At 42.8% G+C, this 17,415-nt stretch overlaps 1 protein-coding gene across 2 annotated transcripts in view; it reads left to right on the top strand.

The window, feature by feature from the left end:
* Positions 1-3,332: 3,332 nt before the first annotated feature.
* The window catches only part of TIAL1 (TIA1 cytotoxic granule associated RNA binding protein like 1), a 33,147-nt gene continuing 19,064 nt past the window's right edge, over positions 3,333-17,415 (top strand). The window contains exons 1-2 of one of the 2 annotated variants that reach the window (XM_061635836.1): positions 3,333-3,600; positions 11,814-11,881. Coding sequence is in view for 1 of the 2 variants with exons in the window: in XM_061635835.1 (XP_061491819.1) it covers positions 3,572-3,600 (29 nt within the window). In the remaining variant the exon portion in view is untranslated. The remainder of the gene's footprint in view (positions 3,601-11,813; positions 11,882-17,415) is intronic. The other variant, XM_061635835.1, reaches the window with a different exon arrangement.

Here is a 17,415-nt window from a genome sequence, read left to right on the forward strand (position 1 = left end):
AATCAGCATGAAAGGAGAGGCTGTGTGTTAGCTGCTGAGAAGAGTCTTCAGTGGCAGACTCACCTCCTTTCACTCTGATTGGCTCCAACCACCACGAAAGGACAAGGACTCTCCTCATTGGCTGACATGCTCCCCTTTCATGCTGATTGGCTCAGAAATAGGGACCTGGCTGGGACCCTGCTCCTAAAATAGTAACAGGTCTACGACACCCCCCCAACCCTGGGCAACTACACCCCTGCTTTAACCATTCAAAGGCCTAGACACTTAATTATAATGAGAGGGAGGCTGCCCAAAAGCCTTTATCCATGTAGACATTCCTTATGGACAGGTGTTGTGTTTGGAAGGCTGCTGGCATCAATGTGTAGCATTTTTACAGAAGCAGTCTATGGCCCAGCCAAACCAAGACCTTAAAAAGAATTACACCAAATGGCCACTGGAATGCACTGACTAGCCTCAGCCAGATGTTGTGCTGGTGTGCAGATGGTGTAAATGTATGTGGATTGTCACTTGTTAAACATGCCATGGGCTTTGTAGAGCACCTAGTACATAGGCAAGTGCTTTTCAGCAGCCCTTGTATATCTGTTTTGATGTTTAAATTGGCTCCGAGTATAAGCAGAAGCCAAGAGGTCCTCTTGTGGATAAGGAATTGGTTAAGAAGCAGAAAGCAGAGAGTAGGAATAAACGGACAGTTCTCCCAACGGAGGGCTGTAGAAAGTGGAGTCCCTCAAGGATCCGTATTGGGACCTGTACTTTTCAACTTGTTCATTAATGACCTAGAATTAGGAGTGAGCAGTGAAGTGGCCAAGTTTGCTGACGACACTAAATTGTTCAGGGTTGTTAAAACAAAAAGGGATTGCAAAGAGCTCCAAAAAGACCTCTCCAAACTGAGTGAATGGGCGGAAAAATGGCAAATGCAATTCAATATAAACAAGTGTAAAATTATGCATATTGGAGCAAACAATCTTAATTTCACATATACGCTCATGGGGTCTGAACTGGCGGTGACCGACCAGGAGAGAGACCTCGGGGTTGTAGTGGACAGCACGATGAAAATGTCGACCCAGTGTGCGGCAGCTGTGAAAAAGGCAAATTCCATGCTAGCGATAATTAGGAAAGGTATTGAAAATAAAACAGCCGATATCATAATGCCGTTGTATAAATCTATGGTGCGGCCGCATTTGGAATACTGTGTACAGTTCTGGTCGCCTCATCTCAAAAAGGATATTCTAGAGTTGGAAAAGGTTCAGAAGAGGGCAACCAGAATGATCAAGGGGATGGAGCGACTCCCTTACGAGGAAAGGTTGCAGCATTTGGGGCTTTTTAGTTTAGAGAAAAGGCGGGTCAGAGGAGACATGATAGAAGTGTATAAAATTATGCATGGCATTGAGAAAGTGGATAGAGAAAAGTTCTTCTCCCTCTCTCATAATACTAGAACTCGTGGACATTCAAAGAAGCTGAATGTTGGAAGATTCAGGACAGACAAAAGGAAGTACTTCTTTACTCAGCGCATAGTTAAACTATGGAATTTGCTCCCACAAGATGCAGTAATGGCCACCAGCTTGGATGGCTTTAAAAGAAGATTAGACAAATTCATGGAGGACAGGGCTATCAATGGCTACTAGCCATGATGGCTGTGCTGTGCCACCCTAGTCAGAGGCAGCATGCTTCTGAAAACCAGTTGCCAGAAGCCTCAGGAAGGGAGAGTGTTCTTGCACTCGGGTCCTGCTTGCAGGCTTCCCCCAGGCACCTGGTTGGCCACTGTGAGAACAGGATGCTGGACTAGATGGGCCACTGGCCTGATCCAGCAGGCTCTTCTTATGTTCTTATGTTCATGCAGAATGGTAGCAATAATGGATGCATGGCAAGGCAGTGTTCATCTGGCCAGCTGTTTTTTGCCAGTATTTCTAAGCGTTAATACCCTCTGTTACTGAAGCCTGGAGAGCCAGTGTGGTGTAGTGGTGAAGGAGTTGGACTACGACCTGGAAGACCAGGGTTCGAATCCCCACAGCCGTGAAGCTCACTGGGTGACCTTGGCCCATTCACTGCCTGAGCCTCAGAGGAAGGAAATGGTAAACCCCCTCTGAATACTGCTTACCATGAAAACCCTATTCATAGGGTCGTCATAAGTCGGGATCGACTTGAAGGCAGTCCATTTCCATTTTGCATCCATGCCCCCTAAGCTTGTGAGAAGGAATGACCTTGTCACTTCAGCTGGACCTGGGAACACCCTCTTTTAGGTAAGATTTCTATCTTAATTTCCAGTCAGAGAAATTTTTTTGAATGGTATGCTTCAAGCAACTGTGGTTGATACTTAATGTATCATGCTTAATGATATCACTAGGGCCCGCCCCCATGATGTCACTAGGGCCTGCCCCTGCTTTCTCAGGTTTTCGGATGGTTCCGACCTGGCAACCCCATGTGGAAGTACCCTACATATCTAAGGGTAAAGACAGATGGATGTTCCAGTGCTGCAATAAATACACTATGAAGACAGTCCAACTGAACAAGCTGGGAATTTATTCAGAGTAAACTTTCATAGGATTTTATATTAGTGTGGTGGTCACACTGGAGTAAGTCCTATTGAACAGGATAGGAATTTCTTTTGAGTAAACTTTCGTAAGATTCCGTGTTAGTGTTGTGGAGGTACTTTGGCCATACATTTTCTGCCCTCAGATCACCTTGGAATGCCACTTGGAATGTTTAAGCCACTTCTACTGCACTTTTTTTTAGAATGTCTGTCTTCACCTTAAATCACAGCCATGCTCAAAACATACATTACAGCAAAAGAAATCCTACACAGAACATGTTTCACGATGCAGCAAAGGTCAATCTAATTAAATTGAGACCTACATCTCTTGAGTGCTGCTCTGTAGGTATTTCTAGTCTTTGAGACTATGCTATGATTTTTGCCTGGCTATTAATTTCGTGCGACTGTTTAAGGCCTTGCCTAAATTGATGGTCGCTGTGATAAAATGTTGCTTCGTATTATTATGTTGTTATATATCATTTGTCTTTTTGGAAGCTGTGTTTTAAAATGTTATAAGAAACTTTATGTTGTCAAGAGAACACGGTTATTGGATGACTGATAAATACAATCAATAAAAAAGCAATAATTGGATCCTGGTAAAAAAAAAAACCCTCTAAACTACAACTCAATTAAAAACAGATCCCGTCTGCTCAATTCACTTGCACACAAACTCCCCCTGCTCGCCCCACTTTAAGTGTAAAATGGAGGCGGCACCCCGTCCCGGCTTCAAACCGGAAGTAAATTTGCGTGTGTTGCTACAGCAGTTCTCTCTCTATGGTCGTACAGGAGGGGGTAAGAGGGAGAGAATTGTGCTACGCTTGCGTATTACACGGCTTCCTGAGTGGTTGGCGGCCGCGGCCATTTTGTGGATCTTTGGTTCCTCCCCCTCCCTCTTTTGGTCCTAGTCTTGCTTTTGCCGGGGCCTGGACGAAACGAAAGACCCCGAACCTCTCACGTATCTTCACCGCCAGTCGGAGCCTCCCTGTAGTTTCTTTCTCCGTGCGGTGTTTTGGGTTCGTCTGTGCGCGGCCCTGCTTCACCGCGATGGAAGACGACGGGCAGCCCAAGACACTGTGAGTGGGGTGGGGTGACCACCTGGGCAGGTGGGCATAAGGGGGCTTTGACAGGCGGGAAAGCCCTCGGAGGCAGAGGGAGGATCCACAGGGTGGTGACTATGGAAGAGCATACGGTCTGAGGGTAGAGAAGGAGAAAGAGGTAGAGTTAGGGGTAGTGGGGAGTCGTCGCATTGAGAGAAAAATGTAGGTAATCATGAGGTGATCAAATGGATCACGCTGATTGGAAAAGAGTTAGTATATTGAGGTCAGAGGGGGGAACGGAGAGATTTAGGGAAAGAAGCATGTTATTTAGGGGAGATTATAGAGGGACGAAGGAACGACAGTCGATTGGAGTCTGAGGTTCACAAGCTCTTAACACAAGATGGTTTTCTAATGTCTCTTTGTGACACACTCTAGAGCTGGAGGGTCCTGAGCTGTGGTATGTGAAGATAAGAGTTGGCTTGTGGGAGCCCTTGTACCTCTGGAGGGTGATTAAACGTTATCGTTTTTAGTTCTGTAGATTTATAACACAAGATCTCTGGTTTCTGTCAAAACATGTCAGTATAGGGGGATGTGCGTGTTTTGCCCTGCAAGGTCCACGGATTTTCTGGTGAGGGGAATTGGAAGAAAATGTAATTCAGAACATAGTAAAACTCCTATGTTCCATAAAATGACTGTCTTCTGTGGGAACTTTAACATTAGGGCCACTGTTATCTGCCAATAGGCAGGGTTTTACATATGTTTTATGAGTTTGGAGTTCCGTGAGGCATATGAAAAACCTTCAGTAAGTGATGTTTCAATGCCAGAAACCCTAGGGAGTACAGTAAAAATTGCAGAAAGGCCAGTGGAGGAAATATGTGAATGCAGATATGGATAATCTAATTCTGGGGAGACCTATTGGATAAAATATTGTGGGGCATTCTGAATTCAGAAAGCAAGCCTGAGTCATCAGATAATAGTAAGGTGACGTTTGGAAGGTGTTTATAGTTCCTAACAAGATCCAAAAACAAGAGTAAGAGATAAAATATATGTTCAGTGAAAGATAAGGTTTTCGCTGGATTCTGGAAATGGAGAGAAGTGTTTTATATGAAACATGCTCACTGTACTAGAAGGCATCTGTACCATATGCTTACTATATACTAGTGCACACCAAACGTTCTCTTCCTCCTTCCTACAGAAGAATTATTCCAGACAAAATGTTGGTTGTATTTCGATTGTGATTGGCTAAATGATCAGTTTTCTTTCTAGCTCTCATGTCCCACCCCTCATGTTTGAGAGGAGAGAAGGATGTGGTAACTAGGGAACATTGGTAGTGGGGTCTTTTTGAGCAATCAGTTTATAAATGAGGCCACTGGCACTCTCCCTAATACAAATAAACATGTCAGACATTTTAAGTAAGTTATTGATGAAGCAGAGGCTGTTTGTTGAATGCTGCTTAAATTTTGAGATAGTAAGCTCAGGGGCTGGCAATTTGTTGAGTGCTATTGGTCATGTTGGAAGCATCATGATGCAGAAGAATAAAGAAAATAAAATTTGCAAACTAACAGTATACATAACTTGTATCTCCCTACTGAACATAGGTGTGAAAATAGTGAACAATTTAGCTATTCTTCAGCGCTTATAAAAATATTTATCTTCTACTGTGAGGAATCTAGTTGCTCTTGACAAATATTTGATGCTATATGTTGCAAAAATCATAGATAATGGACAATTAATTTGAGATTCTTGTCCAGTCATTTAGCATTTTTGCTATAATATTGTAAAACGTTTTACCATGATTACTGGAAAAAACATTTTTAAACAAGGTTGGAATTCTCAGGATTATTATAGAGCATATAGGCTAAATATGAGTGCCCCAGAGAAAGTAGATGCATGTTCCCCACTTGTCTTGCACTGTGTCCTTGAATGTGGAAGAGTACTTTTGTTGTGAGTAGCTCTCATGGCCTGCTTTTAAAACTAGCTTCAAAATGTTATTTGTAATTAAGCAGATTGTGTTTCCGTCAGAATGATATGGGAATATAATCTTTCTGTTCTGAAATGATGGCTCAGTTTCTGTGGTTCATTCAGAATAGTTTTGGAAGTCTGTCTTCCATTCCTTCCCCAGTCCACAAAAGTTAATAAATCATTTAAACATTATTTTCTTGGCCACTTTGTTTCTGCTTGGATTGTATGCCTGAAAGCAACTCTGGTTACTCTGAATCTTTAGGGAATGATCTTAACTCGAGAGCCTGAGTTAGGAATGTCACTTTTTTGGCAAAGTGGAAAAGAGAAATGATAGGATATGCCAGGGTGTGTGTGTGTTAAATATAACTAGCATGCAACTGACAAATATCAATTCAGTTGTCTTTTTTTAAAAAGCTGAATAACCCTTTGAAGTGCTAGAATTAAAAGGTTTTGCATGCCAGAAGATTATATAATAATAATAATAATAAATTTAATTTCTTCGTCGCCTATCTGGCCAATGGCCACTCTAGGCGACTTACAAAATTGTTAAAATACAATTGATAAAATACAGTAATACAATATAAAAACAACACATCTGCAGCAACAATATTAAAACTGGGCAGGAGGCATTTCAGTTATAACAATTAACCCTCCCCAGATACCCCGAAGACCTGCTGAAAGAGCCAGGTCTTTAAGGCTTTCCGAAACACATTTAAAGAAGAGGCGTGCCGGAGATCTTGTGGGAGGGAGTTCCAAAGAGTGGGGGCCGCCACTGAGAATGCCCTCTCTCTTGTACCCGCCAATCTGGCTGTTTTTGTTGGCGGGATTGAGAGAAGGCCCTGTGTGGCCGATCTTGTCGGGCGGCATAATTGGTGGCGTTGAAGGCGCTCCGTGAGATAAACTGGGCCGGAACCGTGTAGGGATTTAAAGATCAATACCAACACCTTGAATTGGGCTCGGAAAACAACTGGTAGCCAGTGTAGGTCGAACAACACTGGTGTGATGTGATCTCGGCGGCGACTATTCGTAAGTAGTCGAGCCGCCGCATTTTGTATCAGTTGTAATTTCCGGACAGTTTTCAAGGGTATCCCCACGTAGAGCGCATTACAGTATGCAGACATGGCCCCTAAATACTTACGGAGCTAAAGCATAAACAGATGCTTGGTGTGTTTTTTCTTTTTGTCTGCAAGTTGATTATATTTTTGTCAGTGAGGACAAGTAGCAGGTTGAGCGAAACTGAATTCATTTAAAAGCTTACCAAATTTACTTGCAGAACTCCCAGTGACAGCACTGCTTTTTGCTATGTAGGGATTATTTCTAATGTATTGAAATATCTGAAAACCCGGCTTGAAAAGTACCTAGAACCTAAGTGCAGTTGGTGTTATCTCCATCCTATGCAACTTCACTTGGAGTGTGGTTCACTGAATACAGTGGAATTCTGTGGAACTTCTCAGTAAACATGCTTAAACCACATTGTAAGAGGGTAGGCAGAGATGCTTGCTTGCTCTCCTCTCTGGTAGCTGCTATAGTGTCTTGGAAGCATGCATCAGCACTATACAGTCTACCAGTCTCTGCTCTGATTTATGTGCCAGAAGAGTGTGTGCATAGCTGCCAAAGTTTACTTTGTTAAGAAAATGGAATGCACCCCTATGTTAGCTGTCTGATGTTCAGCTCACATTCTCTCTTCTCTCTCCTTAAGGCCAGAAACGTGCAGTCACCCTTGTACTGTTCTCTGAACACTGTAACGTTGGCTGGTTCCAATTGTAAAGGGATGGAAGTTGAACATACTTGCAGGAAAGTACTGTGATATGATATACAGTGCCTTGCAAAAGTAATCAGACCCCTGACCAATGCTCTCATATTACCGAATTACAAATGGTACATTGTAATTTCATTCTGTACATTTTATTTTGAAACACTGAAACTCAAACTCAATTATTGTAAGGTGACATTGGTTTTATATTGGGAAATGTTTGTAAGAAACATAAAAAACCAAAACATGTGGCTTGCATAAGTATTTAACCCCCACACATTAATATTTGGTAGAGCCACCTTTCACAGCATTAACAGCATTAAGTATTTTGGGATAGGTATTTATTTATTTATTTATTTATTTATTTTATTACATTTTTAGACCGCCCTATAGCAATAAGCTCCCAGGGCGGTGTACAGCATAATAAAACAGGTTAAAATACAAAAACACAATAAAACATAATTAAAAATTTTCAATTTTAAATTCAAATTTTAAATTTTTTTAAATGCCTGGGCGAAGAGGTAGGTCTTTACCTGGTGCCGAAAAGATAGCAAAGAAGGCGCCAGGCGTATCTCATCAGGGAGGGCGTTCCATAGTTCGGGGGCCACCACTGAGAAGGCCCTAGCTCTAGTTATCGTTCTCCGTGCCTCCCTATGCGTTGGGACACAGAGAAGGGCCTTCGACGTCGAGCGCAGTGACCGGGTAGGTACATAGCGGGAGAGGCGTTCCGCCAGGTATTGCGGTCCGATGCCGTTAAGGGCTTTATAGGTAAGAACCAACACTTTGAATCTGGCCCGGAAACATATTGGTAGCCAGTGCAGCTGGGCCAGGACAGGTGTTATATGATCAAATTTTTTTGTCCCAGTAAGAACTCTGGCCGCAGCATTCTGCACCAGCTGAAGTTTCCGAACCGTCTTCAGAGGTAACCCTACGTAGAGTGCATTACAGTAGTCCAATCTAGAGGTTACCAGAGCATGGATAACTGTGGCAAGGTTCTCCCTATCCAGATAGGGTCGTAGTTGGGCTACCAGCCGAAGCTGGTAGAACGCATTCCGTGCCACCGAGGCTACTTGAGCCTCCAGTGACAGGAGCGGATCTAATAAGACCCCCATGTAGCAGCTTTGCACACAGTGTTGGAGAGATTTTGGCCTATTCTTCTTAGCAGATTCGCTCCAGGTCTTTCAGGTTGGCTGGACGTTGCTTGTAGACAGCAATTTTAAAATAGCTCCACAGATTCTCCATGGGATTGAGATCAGGACTTTGACTGGGCCACTGTAGGACATTCACCTTTTTGTTCTTGAGATTCTCAAGTGTTGCTCTGGCCTTGTGCTTGGGATCAATGTCCTGCTGAAAAGTGAATTTGGACTGAAGCAGGTTTTCTTGCAGTATTTCCCTGTATTTTGCTCCATCCATTCTTCCTTCAATTTTAACAGTCCCTGCTTATGAGAAGCATCCCCACAGCATGATGCTGTCAACACCATACTTCACTATAGGGTTGGTATGTCTTGAGGCATGGGCAGTGTTACGTTTGCGCCACACATAGCGCTTTGAGTTTTGGCCAAAAATCTCTCTCTTGGTCTCATTTGACCACAAAACCTTTTCCCACATCGCAGCTGGGGCACTCATGCTTTCTGGCAAACTCCAGACATGCTTTCAGATGGTACTTTTTGAGTGGTGAAATGGTTTTTTTCTTGCCACCCTCCCATACAGGTCAGTGTTATGCAGATCTCTTGATATGGTTGACTGGTACACCATTACTCCACTCCCAGCCACTGAACTCTGTAGCTCCTTCCAAGTGATTGTTGACCTCTCTGTGGCTTCTCTCACAAGTCTCCTTCTTGTTTGAGTGCTACGTTTTGAGAGACAGCCTTTTCTTGGCAGTGCCTGGGTGGTATGATGCAGCTTCCACTTCCTGATTATTGATCCAACTTGCTCACTGGGATAGCCAAACACTTGGATATTAGTTTGTACCCTTTTCCTAATCAATGCATTTGTATTACATTATTCCTCACTTCTGTAGAATGCTCTTTGGTGTTCATTTTCCTTCAGATCCACAGCCTGACCAATGATCCTTCAGTGGTGGGGGTTTTATCCTGACCATGTGACAGCAACTTAAATGGTTCACAGGTGGAGGCCTATAGTAAGGTAATTGTGTCCTCGATAGGGCATTTCCTTTCATCTGTGTAAACTGGGAGCTTCCACAGCATAGGGGTTGAATGCTTATGCAAGCAACATGTTTCAGTTTTTTTATGTTCCTTACAAACATTTTCCAACATAAAACCAATGTCACCTTACAACAACTGATTTTGAGTTTCAGTGGTTCAAAATAAAATATCATGCAGAATGAAATTACAATGTACCATTTGTAATTCAGTAATATTAGAGCATTGGTCAGGTATCTGATTACTTTTGCAAGGCACTGTAGCTGGTATATAAGCCATGTTCAAATTCCATTCTGCGGTAAAGTTAGGATTTCTATGTGTGATGCAAGAGGAAGTTTTTAAAAACAAAACAATCTGAATGAGTTATTTTGTGTCTCAACATTGACACAATTTTGTCAACTGCTCTGAAAGCATACATGTTCTGAAAGCATAATAGTTATAATCTGAGCTATAATGACACAAACTATTTTGATGTGCAGTGCTCATAGTGAAATCTTTGCTTTTTGCCCTGTAAAGGACAATTTCCAATGGATCCAAATTTCTGAGAAACAGGGCTGGACAAATATGAAACATCTGGTTGTGTGGTTATCTAAAAGATTTATGCTTATGCATGAGGTTTTGAAATATTTTGTCATCTTATGAAAATTATTAAAGATAGAAAATTGCCGTGTAACATTTGGTCTACTTAGGGACAACCTGGTGTTTTGATCACTTCTGTATAATATTATAAAACTTCAGTGGCCCAGAGTCAGGCAGTCACAAGTTTTTCAACCTTGGGCCCCCAGATGTTGTTGGACTGTAACTTCCATCCTCTTCAGCCAGCTTAGCTGATGGTCAGGGATGATGAGAGTTGTAGTTGAACAATATCTGGGGAGGGGCAAGGTTGAAGGCTGCAGCTCCTAACAGTACAGGATTTAAAGAGCTGTCCATTGCACGACAGCAAGAGGTATACAAGGTTCTAGGTTAGGAGTGGCTAACTTGTGGCCTCCAGATGTTGTTGGGCAACATATTCCATCAGTCGATGGCCAATGATCCAGCAGCATTTGGAGAGCCACAGGATAGCCACCCCTGTTCTAGAAGCTTGGGATATTATTAATAGGACAATGAGACAAGAGCAGCTGAAGAAATCCTGGTTTTCTAACCAAGTTCTTAAATTGTTTTTCATTGTGTGTAATTTTCCACTGGGAGGATAGTGTCAACCAGGGTGGGCAGAAGCTGCAGCTGGATCTACTGGTAGATCTTTGGTTGATTTGCAGTAGATTGGCAAGGATTTCTAACTCCTAGTTTTTTGACAATAGCGGCAACAAAATGTCTTCTCTGTCCTAAATTATACTGCTGAAATAAAGAAAGCTTAGGGTAACCAGAAGTTGATTAACTTGTCCCATTGATTTCCATGGGATCTAATTTCAACTAATTTACAGAGCAATCTACCACGACCACTCTTTATGCTGGACTGGACTGGGTTTCGGTTAGGCAGAGGTGACCACCCAGCTCTCCAGGCTGTGCTGGCTGCTCACTGAAAGTATAGGGGGCTGAGAGACCAACTGGCAATACCCTTCCCCAGCCAGCAGATATTCCACTTAATTATGGTTAACTTCTGAGGCTGCTGGCCCAGAATCCAGACTGCAGGTTTGGATCATCCCCCTCCTTTCCACTGTGACTGCCATGAGTGACAGGACTTTAGATGCAGCAGTGGCTCCACCACTCTGCAAAGTTCCGTTGGCAGGAGGTGGGAGTTTGGATTTTGCTGACGTCTGGATCCAATCCTATGTTTTTTGAACTACACTCTCGTTAGTGGAGCTTCGAGGATCTAGTAAAAAACAAGAAGTCCTGTAAGCCTGAAGTCTGTCCAACCCTGGTGTAGACTCTAAGATTTATCTGCTGTTGTTTATACATACTGAAGTTACTCTTCAAACAAAATATTTGCCAGACTTCTTAGTAATTTCCATATTGTATACCAACAAGATCTTCTATATTTTCTGATATAATGTAGATTAATAGTTAATGTATTAAAAGTAATACCCAAGGTTCTTTTTGCTGGTTATAAATTGTAAGTCAGGTTGTGAGTATAATGAGTATCATGTACCACTAGTGCACAAAATTCATTATGCCAGCTACACAGAGTTTTTTGGGTACAGTATCAGATCCTAACAGTATTCACTTGAAGTAAATCTCACTGAATCCAATAGAACTTGCTCCAAGATGAGGTAAGTGTGCTTATGATTGTAGTCTTAATTAGTTTTATAGGTTGAATTATTTTTCCTTTCTGTTTTATGGATCATATATAAATGTTTTGTTTTACATGCAGCAACAGTACCTAGTATTGGAACCTATATATGTCAGAATATAAACTACTCCTGTTATCTATCTAGGTTTCTATACTATGCCTGTCAATGCAGCATAAGTGATGTCTCATGAATTAGGGAGACAGCCTATAGAGGTATAGTATATGCCTTTATTTCATTATTGTCTTGCCAAGTTAATTATGTATTCTTATAGGAAATAGAATGAAAAATCATGGTATTTTATATAAATATTTAGTTTGCTTCAAATATTATATTGTAGTGTTCCTTAAGATTAAGATATTCATTCAGAATTAACATTTCCTCAGTTGCTAAGTGTGGCCTTCAAAAGAAAAGGAAAAACAATTTAAACATCAGAACAAATCTTGAGCCTCTAGGCTGGCTTCATGTTACTGCTGTTTTTTTTCAGTTGAAATCGATTGGTTCAAATGCTGATATGTAATTTCATGGATAAGACTTACAAATTAGTCTGTGTTGAATATATCGTTGGTTTTTCTATTTGTTTTCCAAATACTTTCCTTTCACTTTCTCATGAGTGTGTGATTTTTATTTTATTTTTTAAAAAGTTAATATGTATACTGATTATAAAAAGCTTGTCCCCCAAATGATCAAAATGTTTCTGATATTCTCTGTAATCTTTACAAGAACTCTACAAGGTAAGCTAGTGTTATGATCCTGTATGACAAATAACAGCCAAGCTGTTGTGACTTGCTTAAGGCTTTTACTGAAATCATGATGTAGCTATATTTAAACCAGTCTCATAGCACTTCTGTGGTGTTGCAGAGGATCTCCTCTCAGCTGTCCATTCAGAGTACGCTCCCAAGCAACAAGTATTAGCCCTTATCCTTAAGCTGTACCCAAGCATCAGCCCTGTGTTTCCCCATAAAAAGCTTTTTCTTGTGCACTGAAGCTAAAACGTTCTATATAAATTGAAAGTTTGTGTACTTCATTGTGGAGTGGCCCTCAAAAAGGTGGTATTTTACTGTCCTCATGAATTCTCAGCTCATGCCAAGAGTCAGTGCATAGTTGAGGTAGGGTCCCGATGACACCTGCCTAAAATAACCCTCCCTATCAGTCTACCTACCAGGACTAGAAGCTGAGAGCATCTCCTCTTTAAAGAAGTGGTAACATATACAGTCACCACAGGATTAATATCCAGGTTCAGGGAACAGCAGGTTTCTCTCTATCTCAAGCTGCTGCTATGTGCACCCTATGGTATTTCCTCACCAGCCCCAGGATGTCTCCCGTGTTCTGTCTCTGGAGTCCATAACATTTGGGTCTCTCCAGGGAAAGGCCACAGTCAATCTTGCAGCCTCTTGCAACAGCTCCTGGCTGGCTCGGGGCATAAAAGCCTGGCTGCCCTTGGATGGCGGGTCTGCCGCCGGTGGGGTCACCCCTTGGGGATTCCCTTATGGAGTCCTGAGGGCGAGGGTGCTACCCCCTTATATTTTTTTAAAAAAAGTCTAGAAGAGGATGGTAGTGGGGAGGGCGTAAGGCTGATGTGTGGGTGAGAGCCTGTGCAGTGAACTGTGTGATAGGAGAAAATCCCCAGATGCCTTCAGAGTGAGAGTATGCAGCTGGCAGAAGACTGGCACTCCCTGGGTGTGAGACAGGGGGGGAGTAGATGTGCCCTGTGTGAAAGTTATTGAGTGGGTCTGGTTGTTCCCAACTCTCTCAGAGGCTGAGATAACTGGTTCAGGTAGGTTTTGTTGGTGGGCTCTTGTTGGGTCCAGATCAGGTGTTCAGAGGAGTCTTAGTAAGGAGGAACATGAGTGATACCACCCCAATTTCCGTGATCATGGGTAGAGGGAGGTATGGCCATGGGGAGGTGGTGAACTACCATAGAAGACAAGGACAAGGCTATGTAAGCCTTGTTCCTCTTTCCCACTCCTCCTCTCATGGATGGGTTCCTCATTGCTCATCTGCTGTGCTGTTGTTTAATGCCAGACCAGTACACAATAAGACCACAGTCAGCTATGAACTGATCATGGATGAGTGCTGATTTGGTGTGGCTTACTGAGACCTGGGTGGGTGAGCTGGGAGGAATTGATCTGATCCAACTTTGCCCACCTGGATACTCGGTGCAACACCAGCACAGGCTGCAGGGACGGTGAGGAGGGGTTGCTGTGTTCTACAGAACTTCCATCTTTGTCACCAGGAAACCACCCTGTCTTAGAGCTGGCTGTGAGGGCCTGTACCTGGTGTTGGGCCAAGGAGACAGTAAACTAGGGTTGCTGCTAGCGTACCATTTACCCTGCTGCCTGGCAGCTTCCCTGACTGAGTTGGCAAAGGCTGTCTCAGCTGTGGTATTGGAGGAGTCCAGAATGATAGTCCGGGGTGATTTCAGTGTCCATGCTGAAGCTGCCTCTAGTGTTCCAGCTCGGGACTTCATGACCTCCATGACGACCATGGGGGTATCTCATGTTTTCACTAGCCCGACGCATAGGGCAGGGCTCACCTTCAACTGAATCCTAGCAAGACAAAGGTGCTGTGGGTTGCTAGTTCCCGAGATAAGATAATTGGTCAGTTGCCTACTTTGGATGGGGTTTGTCTGAAAGAGCAGGTCTGTAGTCTGGGGGTGCTCCTGGATCCGTCTTTGTCGCTAGAAGCCAAGGTGACCACAGTGGCTAGGAGTGCTTTTTACCAGCTTCTGCTGTTAAGATAGCTGTGGCCATTTTTGGACTGGGATAGCCTGACCACTGTTGTCCATTCTCTGGTAACCTCCAGGCTGGATTACTGTAATGAGCTCTATGTGGGGCTGCCCTTGAGGTTGATCCGGAAGCTGCAGCTGGTGCAAAATGTGGCGATGAGACTGCTCACTGGGGCAGGGTATTGCCAATATGTCATCCCACTGCTGAAAGAATTGCCCTTGCCACGTATTAGCTACCAGACTAAGTTCAAAGTTCTGGTTTTGGTGTACAAAGCCCTATACAGCTTGGGACCAGAATACCTGAAAGACCATCTTACCCCTTTTATACACAGTCGATCACTGCGCTCTGCAGGTGAGGGCCTCCTCCAGATGCCATCTTATCAGGGGGTCCGTTCCATACAACATAGGAAGCAGACCTTTAGTGTGGTGGTACCTACCCTTTTGAGGAATTCCCTCCCCTTATATATTAGTCAGGCGCCATCTCGGTTATCTTGTCAGTGCCTGCTGAAGACCTTCCTCTTCGTAGAGACCTTATCCCAGTCTGTGTCTGTGTTGGAATTGCTTTTTAATAATGTTTTTAAAGCATTTTTAAAAAAATGTTTTTAAAGTTGTTTTTGTTTTTTTGTTTTAATGTATTCTGAAGTCTGTTTTTATGATGTTTTAGAGTGTTTTTTAAGGATTTTGTTGCCACCCTGGGCTCCTACTGGGAGGAACAGCAGGATATAAATCAAATAAATAAATAATATGCAACAACCCTATGAAGAGACATTGCTTGTCTGGCTTATTGAATACAGTTTATTGAATATGTGAGTGAGATAGGATCAGAACCATCATGTACCAGTGGGCAGAGACACAGCACAAACTGAACTAACACCTTTTTAACCTACGTTGGCTCAGCTCCCTTGTTAAGAGTCCAGTTCATGGTTTCCATGCAAATCTTGTAGCCTTGCCCAGAGAACAGGCCTGGAAACTTCAATAAATCCTAGTTTTGTAAAAGAATTTTGCCTATTTCAAATGGGGCCACCTTGCTAGATTAGGGCTAGGCCTTTGACCAGTAAAAAAAAGTTGACCAACTAATAAGTGGAATATGAAATATTTCTATAACATTACAGTGATGAAGCCTTTGTGATATTTAGTTCTCTAACTAGTTTAATCTGTGTTTTCAAATCTCATATGTCATTCTGTTTGTTGCTAAAATAACTTTAAAATCACCATGAGTAATATCAAATGTTAGTCATACTCAGGGTAGATCTATTGAAATTAATGATCTTGTCCATTTATTTCAGTGGGTCTCTTCTGAACATGGCTTAGTTGGATCTTGCCCCAGGTATTAGAGAATCTTAGAGGAATCTTTTAACAATAGGGGGAAAATATTGCAATTCCAGCTAAGTCTGAAATGCTTCTAAGTTTAATAAAGCAAGTCACTTTTTGCATAGCATGCTCTTACTATTCTGTATATTCCAAGAGAGTAAAGAACTGGCAACTGCAAAACATCAAGATATATAGACTAGACAAAATATTTCCAGTTTCTAGATGTTAGTATTGGACTGCTACAAGCTCAGATCTGCTTTAAGTCTGGGGGATTACAGAAGTACCTAAGACTACAATGCAAAACCCCAGTCTGCTGTGTGTGGTGGTGGTGGGGCCTGGAGGATGAAGGTGTCCCTCCATCCAACCCACAGTACCCCATGGCCTCCACCTTTAGAGTGGCGACAGTGTCATCCTCCGGCACAGAGCTCCCCATTCCCTTCACCAAAAGTGTGGGTGGACAGAAGTACTGCCAGCAGGATTCCTACCAGTGGTAGCCTGAAGAAAGCCCCCAAAAGAAGGAGTTAAACTGATCTGTGATCCATTCGAACCACTGCCAGCTTCACTGCTGTCACTTGATGGCATTGGGCCTGATCGCTCTTCCAACTTGAGGCCGGTGTATCATGGAGCAGGTCTTTCCGCCCCAGCCACCGTGGATAGTGGGGCTGCAGATGCAATGGCGGCTACACCACTCTGTCATGCTCTGCTGCTGCCCAGCTGGAGCTAGGATTACTCTTTCAATGTAGAAAGAAAGTATTATGGTTTTGTATGGGTAAATGCAGGGCCGGTCCCAAAGGGCGGCCAGGTAAGGCTCTGGCTGAGGGCCCCTGGAGCCACAGAGCCCCCTGAGGGGCCTCTCGATAGGGTGGGGGAGTAGTAGTGCTCCTTTTCATGGATTGCAGGGAAAGCTTCTTCCACCCACCCGTTCGCTGGCTCCACCTACCCGTCTCTCCTGTCTTTTGCTCTTGCATGTGCAGGACTGCCATTAACCAAGATGGCAACCGAGGTTTCCCTAAGGGGCTGTAGTCCTTATTCATAACTATGTGCATTGTTTCCATTGGGACTACTCTGAGTATCATTTAGTTCAATACATACAAAAGCCATCATAACTTACAATGCAGTCTATGTCTATTCAGAAGTAAGTCTCATTGAATTCAATGGTTTTTACTCCCAGATATGTAGGGTTATAGGCTTTTGTGGGGTTTTTTCACATTTAAGTTACACTTACACATGCATTCTGACAGTCACAGTAGCTGTTGTCAGTTCAGGGCTGCAGTGTGATGCAGCTGATACTGTAGGTTCACAAGAAATAATTGATGATTTTATGGTTCTTTTTTGTCCCTACAGACTTAAGAGGATGTTTACATATAGAAAACGAATTGGCTGTTCAAATTTTAGTTACTCTACCTAGTTACATTAAAAGCAAACATATCTATGATGTATTAAGTTCTGTATTACAGCTTAAAGTTACATCACAAGATGTACTGTATATATTGGATATTTAATGTCGGATTCTGAAATAGAAAATAATTTTAAAAGTTTCCAGTTTTATTTTGCTAAAATTATTTTTGAAAAAATATTCTTTGCAATCTGGTGAGCTCCGTTAGGAAGGCTCAAGAATTTATCATCAGCTAATAAGATGGGTGCAAGGAGCAGTGCCTATCTCTACCATGCTGTATCAGTCTGCTTTTGGAGCTTCATTGATTTTCTACA

The sequence above is a fragment of the Rhineura floridana genome, chromosome 7, assembly GCF_030035675.1.
Source record: "Rhineura floridana isolate rRhiFlo1 chromosome 7, rRhiFlo1.hap2, whole genome shotgun sequence".
Lineage (NCBI taxonomy): Eukaryota > Metazoa > Chordata > Lepidosauria > Squamata > Rhineuridae > Rhineura > Rhineura floridana.